Source organism: Schistocerca nitens, chromosome 1, assembly GCF_023898315.1.
Source record: "Schistocerca nitens isolate TAMUIC-IGC-003100 chromosome 1, iqSchNite1.1, whole genome shotgun sequence".
NCBI classification, from domain to species: domain Eukaryota; kingdom Metazoa; phylum Arthropoda; class Insecta; order Orthoptera; family Acrididae; genus Schistocerca; species Schistocerca nitens.
Genome location: NC_064614.1, coordinates 769,774,308 through 769,794,028, shown reverse-complemented (window position 1 = coordinate 769,794,028; position 19,721 = coordinate 769,774,308). Strand labels below are relative to the sequence as shown.

The 19,721-nt window shown below is 35.9% G+C and overlaps 1 protein-coding gene across 14 annotated transcripts in view; it reads left to right on the top strand.

Annotated features, from left to right (window-relative positions):
• The window catches only part of LOC126261336 (calcium/calmodulin-dependent protein kinase type II alpha chain), a 1,016,317-nt gene that overhangs the window by 897,002 nt on the left and 99,594 nt on the right, over positions 1–19,721 (top strand). For 5 of the 14 annotated variants that reach the window (XM_049958533.1, XM_049958530.1, XM_049958532.1 and 2 more), the window contains 2 exons: positions 8,959–9,099; positions 15,962–16,057. The exons of 5 other annotated variants lie outside the window; for them this stretch is intronic. In XM_049958533.1, the coding sequence (XP_049814490.1) occupies positions 8,959–9,099; positions 15,962–16,057 (237 nt within the window). The remainder of the gene's footprint in view (positions 1–8,958; positions 9,100–15,961; positions 16,058–19,721) is intronic. 4 more of the 14 variants (XM_049958537.1, XM_049958536.1, XM_049958534.1 and 1 more) reach the window with 2 other exon arrangements.

The window sequence follows — 19,721 nt, the reverse complement described above, 5'->3', positions numbered from 1 at the left end:
CAGTGTAATTGCTCATTACACCATTCAAGCTTTGCTTAGCATTGTCTATAGAAATGTGTCCCTCACGAGGAGCTGCTCGACCATTGCAGACCATTTTTCTTAACTCCCTACACACTGTCATTGTGATAGCTGGACTGCTGGCAGTACTTTGGAACTGACAAGTTTGTTTAATCTGTGGGAGAGTGTCACAGAGGTACTGAAGAACTGAACTGTCAGATTCTTGAAATCAGATGTAAACTATGCCAAAAAATCTATGAATAAAGTTTCAAGACCTGGCTTTAAATGATTACCCTAGGGATATACTACAGCCATCTACACTTTGCTCACGTAGGTATCATGAGGATAAGATTAGAATAATTACTCTTGCACAGCGGCATTCAGACAATCATTCTTCCCATGCTCCGAACATGGATGGAAGAGGAAGAAATTCTAATAACTATTATAATGGGACATGCCCTCTACCATGCGCTTCATGGCAGTTTTCAGAGTATGGTGAAGATATAGAAGTAGCTGAGTGATACATCCTGCTGATGTTATGTAATTCTTACAACCACCCTCCTCAGTGCTCGGAGGTCCCCCTCTGTCAGTACATGTGATCTTGCTGGTCTTGGTTTAGCTGTTGTGTTCCTTCTTGTTTCCATTTCACAATCACATCACCAGCAGTCAACTTGGGCAGCTTTAGAAGTGTTGAAATGTCCCTGATGGATCTGTTGCTCAAGTAACACCCAACGACTAGCCTATGTTCAAAGTCACTGAGCTCTGCTGTTAGTGCTTCTCTACTGACAGCACAATGCTCCCCACCAGCTTTTATACTGATGAGTCTACCTCTCATGATATCTAGTGGTCAATTCCACATGACATTGAGGTGTCCGTGAACTTTTGATCAAATAGTGTATATACCAGTACCCATTTCCTTTTGTTGGTTTCTCTGCTCATAATGTCCTTTATATTATTTTATTCTATATATTTTCAGTACTTTTTTATTTTTGCTTATTACCAGAGCCATCCAGACAGTAAAAACATTTGTGCATACAATCCATACACCATTCTTGTGGCAGCCACTCATTAGTTTTTGGTGATCACTGTGATGCGAACAGTTGCCACATGGAGCCATAAGTTGGACCTTGTCACATGCAAGTGCAGAGAGAGCTGTGACCAAAGATGTGCTGGTCAAAAACCCTGCCTGCTGTGAGATGCAAGGTGTTATTTCTTTTCTGCAGTCAGAAAATGTTAGACCCTGTGATGTTCACAGAAGACTTGTTACCATTGATGGCAAAAGTGTAATGAATGCAATCATTGTCTGAAAGCGGTGTATAAAGTTTATAACAGTGGGAAAACAGATGTTCATGATGCAGAGAGACCAGGGCAACTTTCCACCATCACAGATGCATTGAAACAAAAGGTAGATCATATCATTCGAGAGAATCCATGATTTATCATTAGTGATGCACATGAACAATATCAGGAACTGTCTCTTTCAATTGAGCACAAAACTGACACTCAGCACTTAGGGTAACACAAAATCCATGCACGATGGGTTCCATGCATGCTCTTGGGTGACCAGAAAGCTGCAGGAATGAGTGCTGCATTACCATTCTTGGAATGTTAGGAAAGGAATGGCAACACATTCATTGACTAGATTGTTAGGAGATGAAACATGGGTTCTCATAAGACACCACAATGAAGTGGCAGTCTGTGGAGTGGCACTATCCTCAGTCACCACAGAGCCATGTAAGTTCAAACAAATTGCATCAACTCAAAACCTGATGGCTTCTGTATTCTGGGACAGTGAAGGAGTCCTGCTCATCGATTTCGTGCCCCACAACACAACAGTCAGTAGGTCAATAGTATTGCCTACTGTGTTACGCTAGAATGTTTGTGTCAGTCTATCTAGAACTGCCAAAGAGGCAAGATCTTGCATGGAATTGTTCTATTTCATAAAAAAGCACATTTGTATACTGCATGGTAGGCACAAGCCTTGCTGCAAGAACAATTCTGGTGGGACGTCCTCGAGCACCTTCTCTACAGTCTGGACCTCTCACCATTGGACTTTTTGCTCTTTCAAAAATTGAAGGAGCATTTTTCTGGTAAACATTTTACAAATGATGAAAACCTGAAGGATGCTGTCATAATCAAACTGAATAGTCAGATGGCTACATGGTATGAAGTTTCTGGGTGGCCCTCATATTATTCCCCTCTACCTCCTGCCCTTTTAAGCATTTATTTACCATTTACTCCTGTTCACATTTTTTGCCTTATGAGTTTAGTTCTCAACTTTTAACTTTTGGCTTTTACTCTATTGTTACTTTCAAATTTTTTGTAGTTTGGGACTCTCCTGAAATAGGATTTAAAAATCTTTAATGCTTTCTCATTACCTCTGCATTTATTTCTGCTTTTTACTGTTTGGTGAGTTCAAAACTGAATGAATTTTTAAACATTCTGTACTGTTTGTTAGCTTATTTATAGTCCTTTGGATTTTAGGTGGTTTATAGCTGATTAATAACAGTTGATTATTATTACACTCCATTAAAATAGTTACAGACATCTGTTGGTATTTACCCTATTTCAGAATCTTGATTTACTGTTTCATGACCATTATGTCACACAAATAAACATCTGTGATTTTAATGTGATGTTTCAAAATGTAAATTTTTAAAAAATCTAATAGAGAAGACTGAACTTCATGCATTCTCAATGATTAAATTTAATTGTGAAATTAAATCTATCATTTAAATAATAGGAAATAGACCTGAATATTTTTATTTATAAGTTGATGTGATTAACACATAGATTTTCAGTTTTGCCTGTCTTCAGTTTTTATCATTGTGAAACAGATTCAAAAGAAGTTTGGTAGTAGAATATGCAGTATAATTTTGTAGGCAGAATTTTTACTGATACACTAGATTGCCACAATACTGCAGGACCCACATTATGAATTGGAAATTTGGAAATGCAGTGTAAACTTCGTTCTGCATTCATTCAGCTTGCTGGTGTATTTATGCTTCATACACAGAAGCCTTACACTTGTTTTCTGATGTGAGCATCAGTTTATGTAGTCAGAGAACACAGTTCCAATCACACTTTTTTTTCTGGCTATGCAATGAAAGCAGCATGGGAGTCCAGCAATGACAAACAACACATTGAAAGAGAATGGAATATTTTGTCAGCATTTTAATACCCACTTTATTCAAGCACAGTAACTCTCATTATTCGACATTCCTCCAATACTCATATATAAAAATAAAATACTGCCCAACTAGAGAAACATGATTTATGTCTGATGTTGGAGAGTTATAGTATCTTCTGTTGTGTGTGTGTGTGTGTGTGTGCGTGAGAGAGAGAGAGAGAGAGAGAGAGAGAGGAGGGGGAGAGCTGAATTAGCTGTATATTGAGGATAAAAAAAAAGCATCATGTCTACTAAAAAATGGCAAAAGATTTTACTGTTGATGGCCAAGCCTTAATTGCACATTTATTACGAAGTGCTTGCTGCATAATTGTTATGCCGCATGATATTTGCATATCTCTGTTCCAACTATTTTAAGTTAGTGCTACGTATTATGTTATATTCATCCTGCAATTTATATTTAAGTTCTTCAACTTTTCATCTTACTGTAGTTACCCGACGTGAGGACAGATAAAAATACTATATGATGTTCTTCCACCCAGTTCGGAGTAACTAGAACAGTTCCCGTGTAAATCTCTTTCATTGCCATTCATGTCTTCTAATTACAATTTATTTTTCTCATTATATTAAAACCTGTATTTTATTATATTTAAAAACAAAGATGATGTGACTTACCTTACGAAAGTGCTGGCAGGTTGATAGAAACACAAACAAACACATTCATACACACAAAATTCAAGCTTTCGCAACCAATGGTTGCTTCGTCAGGAAAGAGGGAAGGAGAGGGAAAGACGAAAGGATGTGGGTTTTAAGGGAGAGGGTAAGGAGTCATTCCAATCCTGGGAGCGGAAAGACTTACCTTAGGGGGAAAAAAGGACAGGTATACACTCGCGCGCACACACACACATATCCATCCGCACATACACAGACACAAGCAGACATTTGTAAAGGCAAAGAGTTTATATAGAAATAAAATACTGCCCCACTGGATTACAAACCTAGAGAAACATGATTTGCCTTTACCTTTACAAATGTCTGCTTGTGTCTGTGTATGTGCGGATTGATATGTGTGTGTGTGTGTGTGTGTGTGTGTGTGGTTGAGTGTCACCAGTGTCATAGTTAGTGCAAATGCATTTCCAATATAACATGTGTGACTATTTAGGCCTCATCCAATCAAAATCAAAATTCATCCATGACCTGCATTAACAAGAAATGCAATACTTCTTCAGCACATTATGTGTTACACTTTACTGTACATTTATACCTGTAAAGTAGATGTCCCATATGTTGTCTGCACTCATTTCTGCAGTGAATTCCAAATTCTTTCAAATACCCTCTGATTATCTCATAGATCTTCGCAATACTCTGTACAATTTATGGTCCCAGTGATTCCACTGTGTCAATGAGAATGTTCTACATTTAACTTTTCAATGACCACAAACAGGAAAAACTAGGGGTTGGGGTTAGGTGATCTTCTAGGCCAAGATATATACCCTGCTTGAGCTATCCATACTAGCTTGTTAGATGTCATCTTAAATTAACAGCAGAATGAGCAGGTGTCCCATAGTCCATCTACCACAGGGTCCATGTCAAGTCATCCAGGCCATGAGAATCATTATCTAGTTGTAAACTGAGATTTTGTGTACTGCTTTTGTATCTAATATCATGAACTTTTGCCAATTTTTATTGCTTTATATACATTCTGTTGGCAGCAATTGTTGAAAGTTTGATGCAATGCATTACTTCAAAGCAAACAGTAAAAATTTGAAAATTGTCTGCAGTTTTTAAACAAAAAATAGTATGCTGGCAGTTTTATCCCTGAATATCCTTTCAGACATGTAGTTTCTGAAAACATGTTAGAATTGTGCAGTTAAATGTATATGCCATAACCAAATTGAGGACCCTTTGTTCAGAGAATAAGTATGGTCTGTTGCTGTCGTGGTAACAACTTCACACAGAATATGAGAGAAAGAAACATCACAGACATCATTATCAGGCCAATTGAAGGACATGGATGGTCCATGAGGATGCATGAACCTTACTGTAACATCATCTTCATAATTCAACTTCTCAACAATTCCCAAATACCAAGAAGAGTCATATGCACATGCAACATAGCAGTTGGGCTGCACAGTGCATTCTGACATTAGTGGCAGAAGTGCATCTGAGAAATCATGCACGATACTAAAATCCATATCACAGCTCAGCCTTTTTGCTCCAATCTTGGTTGATGATATTGGTACAATGTCATGCATAGATCATGTTCCAGGAATTGTTTGTGCACTTGTGAAATGCTGAGCAAGATAATGTCTGACTTGTACCATTTCATCTTTTGAAACAAAGGAAACTGAAAAGCCTTGCAGGTTCTCGTGACAGAATTCAAATACCTGTGAAGCTGTAAGTATTCGATCATTATAAACTCTTTGCAAACTTATTTTTGTGACAAGTTTTTTAACACTGCCACCAATACCATCACAGGGAGATTTTCCATGGCTGGTAGCAAAATAGTAACAGCTGCACTTTATGTTGAAGTTGTATTCATGGTAGCAGATATTTCTGAAATTCTTACAATTTTTATATTGTGCAGCACAAGCATCAGTGAAATATTCAACATATGCAAGATGAATGTCTGAAAATTCACACTTAAAACAATTCAATACAGTCTTCTGAGTCTGGTACACCAAGGAAACATCATGTTCTAGATCATAAGAAACAATATAATTCCTTTTTGCATGCAACTGTTTGCCCTTCTTGTAATATATATGGACAGCATGAATAGTGCAGCTGCCATTGTTCCAATGATACCACTGTACTTCATCTTGAACAACAAAATTGAGATTTTCACTGAAATCCATTAAAATTAACACTGATCCTTCATCAGGTGTTTCCTTCTTCGTTTTCATATCATCAGATTGTGATTGAGAAATAAAAGAGTGTGGAGTAAGTTTTTTAATTTTCTTAATTAATGTGTCACAGAATTCTGATAGAGAAGTGATTTGAACATTCTATCAGTTGATAACCATTGACTGTACTGAACAATCTCATCAAGTGGGTTTGAAGCAATGAACTGGTGGGGCATTTTTCACACAGACAAAGCATACGGTCTCGGTTATGCAGAACTAGCACTCCTGGTTCGCAGGAGAGCTTCTGTGAAGTTTGGAAGGTAGGAGACGAGGTACTGGCAGTATTAAAGCTGTGAGGATGGGGCATGAGTCATGCTTGGGTAGCTCAGTTGGTAGAGCACTTGCCCGCAAAAGGCAAAGGTCCCGAGTTCGAGTCTCAGCCCGGCACACAGTTTTAATCTGCCAGGAAGTTTCAGTGTGAATGTTACTTCAAAAAGTTGTGGTTGCAAAATACTGATGCGAATTTTCTGCAGATGAATGGAAAAACTGCTACAAGCCACGCTCAGGGGAAATTCATTTTGGGTTCTAGAGAAATGTAGAACCACCCCAGGCAATACTCACCCTACAATTTACGTTAGAAGAGAGTTTAACAAAAGGCAAACCTACTGTTATGGCATTTGTTGACTTAGAAAAAGCTTTTCAACATTTTTGACTGGAATACGCTCTTTGAAATTCTGAAGATGTCAGGGATAAAATACAGGGAACGAAAGCATTTATGCAGCTTGTATAGAAATCAGAATGCAGGTACAAGATTCATAAGACATGTAAGGAAAGCAGTAGTTGAACAGGAAGGGAGGCAGAGTTGTATCCTATCCCCAATGTTCAATCTGTACATTGAGCAAGCTGTAATGAAAAGCTGAGAGAAATTTTGAGAAGAAGTTGGTATTCAGGGAAAAGAAATAAAAACTTTGAATTTGTTAGTGACACAGCAGAGGACTTGGAACAACAGTTGCCTGTAGTGGACAGTGTCTTGAGATGAGGTAAGAAGATGAGCATCAACAAAAGTAAAACAAGGGCAATGGAATGTAGTTTAATTAAATCAAATGATGCTGAGGGATTTAGATTAGGAAGTGAGACACTAAGAGTGGAAGATGAGTTTTGGTTTTTAGACAGCAAAGTAACTGATGACGACCAAATTACAGAGGATAAATAATGCAGACTGGCTATAGTAAGGAAAGCATTTCTGAAAAAGAACAGTTTATTTGCAGCAAATATAAATTTAAGTTTTAGGAAGTCTTTTCTGGAGGTATTTTTCTGGAGGGTAGCCTTGTACAGAAATAAAATGTAGACAGTATACAGGGAGAGAATTGTAGCTTTTGAAATGTAATGCTACAGAAAAATGCTGAAAATTAGATGGGAGGGCATGTAATTAATGTGGAGGCACTGAATCATATGAGGGAAGAAAGATATTTATAACATAACTTGACTAAAAGAAGGTATCAGTTGAAAGAATAAATTCTGAGTCGTCATGGAATTGTCAGTCTCATTTCAGAGGGTAGAAGTGGGAGGGTTGGGGAGGAGGGGGTAAAATTGTAGAGTGAGACCAAGAAATGACTACAGTAAGCAGTTTCAAATACATGTAGGTTGCAGTAGTTATTTGGAGATGATGAGACTTGGACAGGATAGATCAATGTGAAGAACTGCAACAAACTGATATTCGAACTGAAGAACACAACAACAACACGTAGTAAGCCATCACAAATGTAAATAAAAGTAATTCCTGCTCAAGTTGTCATACTCATTAAAATGTGCTTTGTGTATTTGATATTAAATCATTATTCATGGATTCAAAGGTGCAAAATTATGTTAAGGATGTAACTTGTTCAGTACTTTAGTTCTTCGGAATATATATTCACTCAGTTGCACAATTTCAGCATATGTATCAATAAAAATAAACAATTTTTGACAATATGATGTAATTGGGTACATAAAACATGAAGTGGTGTCAGGAGAAAACATATATAAAGGTTAAGTAAATGTGAAAGCATTCAGAGCCAGTGCCTTCTGGCAGAAGGCTTGAAGGGGAATGAATAGGGATGAAGGAAAAGACTGGTGAGTTTTAGGAAATGGGGAGGGCTGGAAACTTGCCCAGAACCCTGGGTTAGGGGTGACATACTGGACGGGATGAGGAGGAGAGACTGATAGTACAGGACTGCAGCAGACAGACCCCAAGTCTCACCTCCTTATTCTGACCCCCTCCCCCCCACCTCTACCCAGTGAGATTAAAATTTCAACTTGGTCATTTATTATGGATAAAACTGCATAACTCTGTAATTATGAAATGACTAAGGCACCTTGATCAGTTAAAGAAATTATATTCACAGAAAATCTTTTGAGATACCACCAGTACCTTGTAATAAAATAACTGTGTGGATGGAGGTAGCCAATATCAAATTTTTCTACACAAAGGAATTTGTACTGGTAATGTGAGTATGTTCTGTATTCAGATTTATTTTATGAGACAAGATGTGTTGAAAGCATTATCATCCAATCTTTATTGTAGAAATTTATATTCAGAACTAGACAAATCATATTCCTCCACAAGTACTGTGACTCATGTCTATATGGAACTGCTGCTGTTTAGAAATATTTCTTTTAATAACTCCAAGTTAATTATTCTTTTCCTTTGTAGCTTTTCACAAATTTGATAATATTACTGTCTTTCTAACACCAGGCTTCATGCAGAAATGAACTGCAATACACTAATTTCAAGTCAGTTCTTGTTCATTTAGTTTTGTCTTCTGATTTGTAATGTATCCCTTTGTGTATAACAGGTATTAGATTTTATTTTATTTTCTTTAGGCTACAGCATCCATTATGTATTCTTAAAAGTGCTCTTTGTATATTATTCTTACAATGAAATACACATTTAGCATTACATTTCTGTTTTCTGATAAGATGTGTATTCATTTCATCCTGTGATTCAATAAGGCTTCATCCGTGGCACAACACCACCCTCCTCTCAACCGACTTTGGCTAAGGTGTTAACATCCGCTCTTGCAACATCTTCAGCGTCTTCAAGTGCAAAAGCTCCCGCTAACATGAGTGCAGCACTTTTGCAAGAGGTGCAAGGTACTTCAGTGTGCTTCAGCTTTTGCCTTTAACCTGCATTTTTTTCTATGCTCCACTAACTCAATTGAACTTACAGCTGCTAACATTGAGACTTTCACTTGGTTTAACCAGATGCTGTGGTTGTGTTCTTATATTTGATGTAATTTGTAACAGAGTAATTTAGTTAACTCATTAGATGTGTTTTATTCTGATGTAACCCTTCCCCAATTTTAGGTTAAAGTCTTTGATGGTTTGCTTTTATCAAAAAGTTTCTGATTATTCTCCAAGTGTGGTAGTTATATATTTTCCATGCATTTAATGAGATTATTTGGAGGTAATAACCTCTACAGCACTTGTTTTTACAATCAAAGCTTGAATGAAAGACATGTAAATTATGTACAACATGAGCATTCTTACTATCTCAAATATTCATGAAAAAATTTTCATCATTATTAACATTATGTGTATAAGGTGCAGTATGGATACTGCAATCGATCTCCACTACAGATGCCTAAAAAACAACAACACATATAGTAATTCCTTGCCTGATAGTAAAAACATCCGTTAGCTCTAACCGCCACCAGTGAGGGTAAAATAATTTTCTACTTCAGTAACTATTCCTTATGTTTTTAATCAGTTGAAGAGTATGTAGTAAATATATATATTTGATAAATTAAATGTAAATAAAACAGAAGTTTATATTTTATCTTTGTGTAATATATTTTGAAAAAGCTTGCATACTTTGCCTACTTTCATTCCATAATGTCATATGGTATAATATTTTGGGGTAACTCTTCAAGTCAAACAAAAGTTTTCAGAGTCCAAAAGCGTGTAATATGTATTATTTGTGGAGTAAATTCACGGACGTCCTGTAGAAACCTCTTCAAAGAACTGGGTATACTAACTACTGCCTCTCAGTATATTTACTCATTCATGAAATTTGTCCTAAATAATATATCTCTTTTTCCAACAAACAGCTCAGTTCATACATACAATACAAGGAACAAAAATGATCTGCACAAGAACTTAAAAGCACTTACTTTAGTTCAAAAAGGGGTCCACTACTCGGGAACACTCATCTTCAATAGTTTGCCAGTAAACATAAAAAATTTAGTTACAAATAAAGATCAGTTTAAAAGGAGCCTGAAAGACTTACTAGTGGCCAACTCCTTCTACTCCATTGACAAATTTTTAATAGAAACAAATGATGTATTGTATATATTCATACTATTAGTATTGTTATTTCAGCTTAAAAAAAAAAAATTGACATGTTCCACATCCATGAGGATCTCCTCAGCACGGATCTATGGAACGAAAACTAATCTAATCTAATTTAATGTAATCTTCATTAAATAACAGAGCAGTGAGAGTGTATTACAACTTTCATCTACATGATTATTCTGTAATTCACAATTAAGTGCCTGGCAGGGAGTCATAGAACTTGAGAGAGTTTTCAACTCACTTTTAACAATATCTGCACTAACAACACTTGTGAAACATTAGTTCTGCAACCTATAGTATGATAGTTTCCATTAGAATCCTTCAGAATAGTGGGATATTCAGAACTAAAACAAGTCTCCAAATCCCTAAACTGGAGAAAATGAAAAAAATGTGTGTTAATGGAACATACCTGAATCCTTGTTGTTTGTTGTTGATTTCACAATGTTTGCTTCTTGTAAAGGTAAATGTCAACAACCAATGAAAGAAACTATTACTGCAAGTTTGAAAATAGATTATAATATTATCAAAATAATACACCAAAAAGAAAACTATACAAATTAACAATGAAGTTGCACATCCAATTGATGAGTTTTTGTATGTTAGGTAACTGTAGACAATGACTGGATGGACAGTAAAATAAATAGATAGAAAAACCAGGAGTGCTATTTGAAAATCAAATAAAATCTTCTAAACAGATGTTCTGAAATAGTGAAATTTGCAATCTGTGCATTACCAATTTTGAGATGGACTTCAAACATGAAAATCTTTCAGAACTGAAGGTTTCCCATTAAGCAGTGTACAGATTGTTTTAGAAAATTATTTTGAGAGAGAGGAAGACAAACAAAGGAGACAAATTGAACTGTAAGGTGTAACTCTGAATTTAATGATAATGAAATAGTGTTGAGCAAGACATGTAATCTGATGAATGTATGGCTGATGAAAGAACTAAGTTCTTCACTGGATTCCAATGAATAAGAAGGAACTGAGAAGATGATCTACTGGTAGATGGGTACATGACATTAAAACATGCAGAAGCAATGTGGATGTGTGTAACTAATGACAGTAAAGCACAGAGAATTGTGGAGAAAGCCTTAGTATGACAGTGGCTATCAAATATGATTTCAGTATGTTTGATGGTGGCGTATGCCTCTGTCTGTGTCCATTTTGCAGTTGCATCTTTCTGTGATTTTGATTATTTTATGTGTTGATATTGGAAATGTCTTTTCAACATATGACTTTCTTACAGAGTTTATAAATTCATAGAATTTTTTAAAATGCAAAATCAAAATGATAAATTATTTGTAGGTTTTCTGTTTGTATTTAGTTCTTTTGGCACTTTGGTTTATTGTTGATCTGAAGGTTATTTGAGAGCCTACATGATGGTACTACTTTTGTGTACGAGGCCTGTGTGAATTTCCTTTTCCCTCAAAAGTAAGAAGCCTTGGGCTGGGCTGCACTGCATTGGGCTGAGCTGGGCTGTGCTGTGCTGTGCTGTGCTGTGCTGTGCTGTGGGGAGGGAAGGGAAGGGATGGGGAGGAGGTAGTGGCCAGTTAATGTTAGTTTCACAGTGAATGATGAAATAATTTGAGATTTCATGACCAATAGTTCTGGGTATACTAGATATTGGTCAGTATCTTTTACATTTTCTAGCTTTCTTCACACCAATGCTAAATCAAAATCTCTATCATTTTGGTGGGGTAGGATCCATGATCCATTTGCAAAGAATTTTTATTCTAAGGTGGAGGGCAAAGCAGCTACTCTTCAGTGCCCCTTGTCTGGAATATCCCTTCTGCAACAGCTTTAATGATTGAGACTTAGTGCAAGATCTCACAAATCTTTATTCTAAATTTTAGGCTCACAACATTAGTGATTGTGATTAACAATATTATTTTAAAATCAGTAGGTTTGGGCATATTACACAGAAACTTCATGTGACATAATGAGCTATCCTTGTAGAATTCTGAATGTGACATTGACTCCTTGATTGGGAAAAATTTGTCATCTTTAATTTTACAGGAAGATTAATTTAAAAGCATTTGCTAGGTTTTAGAAGAAGAAGAGGAGGAATAGAGAGAGAATGAAATTACATTTCAAGTTGGGAGGTGTTCTAGTTTACCCCAGTGGGAGCACTGGATATAACAGTTGTAGATACAGATCGAGACACAACTTTACCAAGTGGTTTTAAAATATTATTTCATTTACAAGCACTCATTTTATTAATTGCATTATCAATTTATTATACTTTGCATTCATATCACCAATGTTATTAATTTTGGTTGGCTGGCATTGTTGGTGTTCCTTATCCAGGGTATACTATTTATCTTAACGTTCCAAATATCTTTCTGTCCTGAAGCAAAATAAGAAAAAAATATATCAAGCAAACGTTATTTAACTTCAAGGGAACACTAACCACCATGGTTACATTCCTTGTAACTTTGTTCATTATGATGATGTGGATGGCAGTACATCATTTTTAAATAGCACCTTATATTTTTTATTGGGTTATCCACATCCTTTTCCCAGACATGTTCAAAAACATATCATGGTGTACCACTCCTGTAAAAATAACATTATTAAAAACTTAATGCAAAATTGACCTACTAGCACACAGTGCACATACTCAGGTTAATGAACTCATCCACTTGCTGGAGTTGACAGTAAACAAATGGAAAAACAAGGAAAATGAACATTGTTCATTCAGCATCCAGTCAACTGCCAGTAAATAAGCAACTTTTAGTGCAGTTACTGTTCTGTAATTTAGTTATACAAAACTGCAACCAGTCATTTTTTTGAGTAATTATATTTTATTCCATGAACCGGTTTTCAAACCTTTTCAGGTTCATCTTCAGATGGTTTCAGGAGGTTACATCATTATTGCTAGCATAATGCTGGGTGCTTGTTCTATGACAAAAAGATGGAACACACTTTAATGTATCACCAAGCATTATGCTAGCAATAATGATGTAACCTCCTGAAACCATCTGAAGATGAACCTGAAAAGGTTCAAAAACCAGTTCATGAAATAAAACATAATTATTCAAAAATGTGACTGGTTGCAGTTTTGTATAACATATTTACATTCAATATATAGTCACAGTTCTAAAATATCCATAATGGATAAGCATAGTTTCTGTTCTGCTGACTTATATTCTCTATGGATTAGTAGCATTTCTGCATCCCCTTTGTTGGTGTACATTGCACTCACTCAAAACTCCTACTAAAGACATTTGATTGTGGTCAGTGTACATTTTCCATGCCTTTCCATTTGTTTACTGCGAATGCCCACAAATGGCTGAGTTATGTTACCCAGGCACATGGACTGCACTGTATAAAGGCTGCTAATGGTATTAAAGTTTGTATCCAGACACTCATGGATGAGACAGGAACTGTGATTGAGGGCAGCAAAACAAAATCAGAAAAGCTGAACTCCATTCTCAAATCTTGCTTTACAAAGGAAACTTCAGGAGTATTGCCCCATTTTAATTCTGGCACAACTGCAAGGATGAATTATGTAGTTAGTTCTGTTGGTTACAAAAAGGGTAGCAGAAGTGATCCACAAAACCACCATACAGAATCCTTGACATCCATTCGTTATACAATCTTAGAACATATTCTGTGTTCAAATGTAATGAGGTATATTGAACAGCATGACTTCTTCCATACCAACTCACATGGATTCTAAAATCATCTATCACTCATGTGAAACCCAACTTGCACATTTTTCACGTGACATCCTAAAAGCGATTAATCAAGTGACTCAGTTAGCTACAGCATTTCTTGACATCAACATATGAATTAGTACCACACCAGCACTTATCAAAGGTACAATTGTATGGCATATCAAGTATATTAATGAGTATGTTTATGATCTTGCAGACAATATTAATAGTTATCTTTTGGATAAGAATCTTTTGTATGTTTCCCATGTTTGCAGTTAAAATTATTAGATATAGATTCCATCTTTTATGCAAAACATTGTTTCTTCTTGTTATCCAAACATATTTTAGTACCTCTGTGTCATCATTGGTGTGTTTTGTTTATTGAAAAACTGTAAAAAGAGAATGTATTTTAGGTTGTAATTGATCTAACAAAATGTGGCCTAAATTAGACACTTTTTGTTCATTTTTGTTGTTACCTTAATTTTACATTATACAGTTTTGAAGGACCATCCATGTAGTGTCCTCAACTAATACCTTGTCATTCGTAAACCAAATGATGTAAATGTGAATTTTATCAGCGAGATAACACCTCCCTTGATTTTACATGATTTTGGTATGACAAAATGTTTTGCATATGTATTTGTTGCTACTCATGTTTTGTTGTGACAGATGCTCCTCCTTTCGCATTCTGAGAGCACAATGATTCTTCCAGTGCTCCATATGGGAATGGGAGGAAACCCTAATAACTGTTACAAAGGGAAATACCTTGAGCCATACAATTAACAGTGGTTTGCAGAGTATGGATGTAGATGTAACTGTGTTAGTACAGGAGAGAAAAAGTTAATTTTGTGGTACATTTTTGATACTGTCATGTTTACAGGAATGGTAAACTGTGATACATTTTTGAACAGTTCATGAGGAGAGGAAGTAGATTTCCCAATAAAAAATATAGGATGCTATTTAAAAAAAGATCTACTGCTCTTGATACCTTTGTAATGACAAAAATTGACAAGAAAGCCAACAAAAGAATGTTTGGGATGGCCCAAATAATGGGACACCATGTATAATGATCAGTTTGCTGTCCACCTAATCACTAGTTCATTAGTCAGAATTGAACACAGATATAGTTTATAAAAGCTGCTTACTTTTGTTTATGCATTTTCATCCTTGAGATTCGCCTTCATTGGCAAGACATGTTGTGTGAAGGAGAGTGAACGTGTAGTATCAAGTTGTCTACCACTGTTTGCTTTGATTCATCTCCTGTAGACTGTATGCATTTCTTGACTTCTGTAGTCATGAATTTCAGCATATGCTGTATACATTACCTCATGATCAATCAGAATTCTTTTAACAGACATCCATCTTTTGCTGCTGCTGTTTCATGATGCAATAATTCCATGTATATTTGTGTAATCAGTAAACTAACCTCATGATCTTACACATTAGTTTTAAATATCCTGACTCAGAATGTAAACTTTTCTTATTTGATTTTGCTGATGTCAGAAGAAATTCATAACACAGATATCCTTAAATTTTTAAAGTGCCTCAACAGACTACTCTCTAATAACTTTTGTTAAAAAAAAGTAAGCAGCAAGTGTTCTGAATACTAACAGTTGAATGTTATGATATTTGCTGCATGTAATTTGATTGTAAAAATAATTTGACAAAACACTTACATTTTTCTTCTTTCAGTGTGACATGATGGTTGGTTAATGTTTTTCCACTAGTGTTATGGCCAAAGAAATACTAAGGTAATCATTCTAAAATTCAGCTTTTTGACCATACACTGGTGTTAAAATGGTAGTGAACCTTCAAGATATGATATTCAGGCAATCAAAGCAATAAAATGTTGTGTTGTAAGCACATTCGCCTTCTTGTTTGACCATTACCATTAATTTCTTGGATACATTCCAAGTGGTAATTTATTCATGTAAACAGAACAAACTGCAGCTTCATAATATCTGTATTTTTGTTTCTAGATACTTTCTGTTTTGTTACTACAGGCTCCCTAAATAAATCGCTAACAGATAAAAAGAGTTTGGAAAATTCAAGAAATGTACGAAGTCAGCTGAAGCATGCTAGTATCTCTAATCGTACTGGTGAGTTTCTTGGATCATAAGAAGGCAAATTGTGTGCCTACACCTGCATAAATAAACAAGGAGATGTAATTTTAGAGTTGTAGAGTATCATTTGCCATATGTCCCATCGCCAGTCATTTGTACACCAGTTTTAGAACTTCACAAAAATGTAATGTAAAAGTATTAAATATTTTCTGACCCACAGTGCAATAGCATCATAGCCTTGCACTCTTTGTTTATGACTTTAGTTGAAGCTCGTGTTGGACTAGAGCAGGCTATTTGCAATCTTTGGAAACTGATAATTTGTAATAATGAAGACTCTACTAGACTATACCTTTGTCAAATGAAACAAACATGTTCTCAGAGTTAGCTGTCTACACAAAAATATATAATTCTGATTTGGAACTATTATGCTATGTATCTTACTCTTTTGCTTCCGAGTCCACAGTTGATGAGATCAGCAACTCTCAGTGATTTCAGACATTTTTCAGACATTGTAATTTTTCTGATGAATTAGTAGTTTTTCTTTGCCAGAGCTGCCTCTCTATATTAGTACCAGTATCAGTAGATTCTAGCAAATTGATGGTTTGGCACAAAGAATGTAGACTTGTCTGATCTGTTGCCCATAGGCAGCACATCATATTTGCAAATTCTAGGCACTGTCTTAAATGGCATAAGGAGCAACACCACATGATAGTTTAGTTGTAAAATGACATTTAGTATTCTCATTAGAGTATGCTTGTTTGGTAATATCTTATTAATAACAGCCATCATCTGATATAGTGTCTACATTCAGATTTGTAGTTTTGCTTCTTATGAAAATGACATGGCACCATTGTTCATTGAAAGAAAAGCAAAAGGCAACAAACATCTCAATATATAACAGACAAGGATAAAAACTATTTGTGTACAAATGAATTATAGATTGAGCTACATTTGATTTACAATGTGTTGCCTATATTTGTAATCCAGTTTGACTGGCTAATTTGAAGAATGTGGCATCCCCTCTCCCTCCTCCCCAGCTTCCCCCCTCTGCCCTTGCCTCATTAAATATAGTTGCCAAGCTGACTAAATGTTTTGGGTACATGTGGTTAGTAAATTGGCTTAGACAAATATATTTATATTTTGTGATAAAAAAGTTGTTTGTCATCAAAGAGCTACCTATAAGTATGATGAGTATGTATAATGACGAAGATTCCCAAGTATCTACAAATGTTATGACCATGAAAATAATCCATTTTTGACAATATAGTTTAATTGGATGGATAAAAAATCTACTCACCAAGCAGCAGCAGGAGAAAACCCATCAAAAATAAAATTTACATATGCAAGCTTTTGGAGCTAGTGGCTCCTTCTTACAGCAGAATGGTTGAAGGGAAAGGAAGGAGAGTGAAGGAAAATGACTGGAGAGCTTTAGGAAAAGGGTTAGAGTTTGTAAAAGTCTCCCAGGACCCCGGGTCATGGGAGACTTACTGGATTGCATATGTACAATCTTTTTTTATATCAGTGTTCTTCTGCCGCCACTTGGTGAGTACATTTTTTATTGATCCAATTATTTTATATAATTGTTATGAGATATTTCTGTATACTAACAAAAATTCATTGTAAAGAATATGCCTAAGGCAAGACTGAACCAGTAACATCGTCATGATGCTTTGAAAGCGAAGTTGTGAATAAGTGCAGACATTAGCAGCAACCACATAGACATAGCCCTTGAGTAATAAAAGAAAATACATGGTAGGTGGCATCACAGACATTGCTATAATTCAAGTGCCACATATTTTTATTGCCATTGGGGTGGTTGAAATAAAAGTTCACCAAATGTTATATTCCCATATTATGCATCTTCAAATCTCCTTTGAATGAAGTGTGGAAATATTATTCATAAATAACTGCAGGAATGTGAAATATTCTAATATAATATTTTGAGTATTTTATTATTTGCTTAACTGCGACCAAGATTGGTATTGGTTAAGGTGTTGGACTTGTAATAGAACTTGTGAGGCCAGAGGTTCAAATCACCATCCAGCCATCCTTATCAGGGTTTTCAATTATTTCCCTAAAATCATTTGAGGTAAATGTTTAAATGGTTACTTAAACAAGGACAAAGCCCACTTCCTATATCACTCTTATGAAATCAAAACTTGTGCACTGTCTCTAATGACAATGCAACCCTGTAAACATTTGCATCATAATAATAACAAGAACATTAAAACTCTCTATGTTTTATTCACTGAGTATATTTTGTTATTTCAGCAGTAATATTTTAATGTGTCATCTTTTTCTTCAAAATTGGCAAGTATTGTTGATTTTATTATTGCTAAGTCTTCTAATTGATGCCATCTTGGGCAAAAGTTATTCCTTGAAAAAATATGTGTTGGTCCCCACACATAAAACTCTTTGTTCTTCACTCCTGTACATGTCATAAGACTTCACTGAACTCTGATGAATTCTTCTTTATTTATAGAAAGTTACTTCTGTTCAGTCTGAAAAACTCTTTATACTGAAATGGTAATTGAAATGAAATTGTTCTACAATGTGATTCAGTGTTACATTGAAATCGTAATTGTCAGGGAAAGATAAAAACTGAACTGATTGAAAACTCTTACAAATGAAAAAATATGTTTTCATATAATAGAGGGAAACATTCCACATGGGAAAAATATATCTAAAAACACAGATGATGTGACTTACCGAACGAAAGTGCTGGCAGGTCGATAGACACACAAACAAACACAAACATACACACAAAATTCAAGCTTTCGCAACAAACTGTTGCCTCATCAGGAAAGAGGGAAGGAGAGGGAAAGACGAAAGGATGTGGGTTTTAAGGGAGAGGGTAAGGAGTCATTCCAATCCCAGGAGCGGAAAGACTTACCTTAGGGGGAAAAAAGGAAAAAAGTACAGGTATACACTCGCACACATACACATATCCATCCGCACATACACAGACACAAGCAGACATTTGTAAAGGCCAAGAGTTTGGGCAGAGATGTCAGTCGGGCGGAATTAAAGAGGCAAAGATGTTGTTGAAAGACAGGTGAGGTATGAGCGGCGGCAAATTGAAATTAGTGGAGATTGAGGCCTGGCGGATAACGAGAAGAGAGGATATACTGAAGGGCAAGTTCCCATCTCTGGAGTTCTGACAGGTTGGTGTTAGTGGGAAGTATCCAGAAAACCCGGACGGTGTAACACTGTGCCAAGATGTGCTGGCCGTGCACCAAGGCATGTTTAGCCACAGGGTGATCCTCATTACCAACAAACACTGTCTGCCTGTGTCCATTCATGCGAATGGACAGTTTGTTGCTGGTCATTCCCACATAGAAAGCTTCACAGTGTAGGCAGGTCAGTTGGTAAATCACGTGGGTGCTTTCACACATGGCTCTGCCTTTGATCGTGTACACCTTCCGGGTTACAGGACTGGAGTAGGTGGTGGTGGGAGGGTGCATGGGACAGGTTTTACATCGGGGGCGGTTACAAGGGAAATGCCAAAAATTGGAGCCATACTCTTATAATACCATGTAAAGCGCATAGCAGAAGTTGTTGTAGTTATTTAATTTAAGCACAAGAGTTTTTCAGTGTTGTAATTGGGGAGCTATAATTAAGTATAATTGGAGGTGCACATGCAATCTTGCTATTGTACTTCAGTTTGGCATTTTAATTGCTGATATAGATGTCTTAGTTT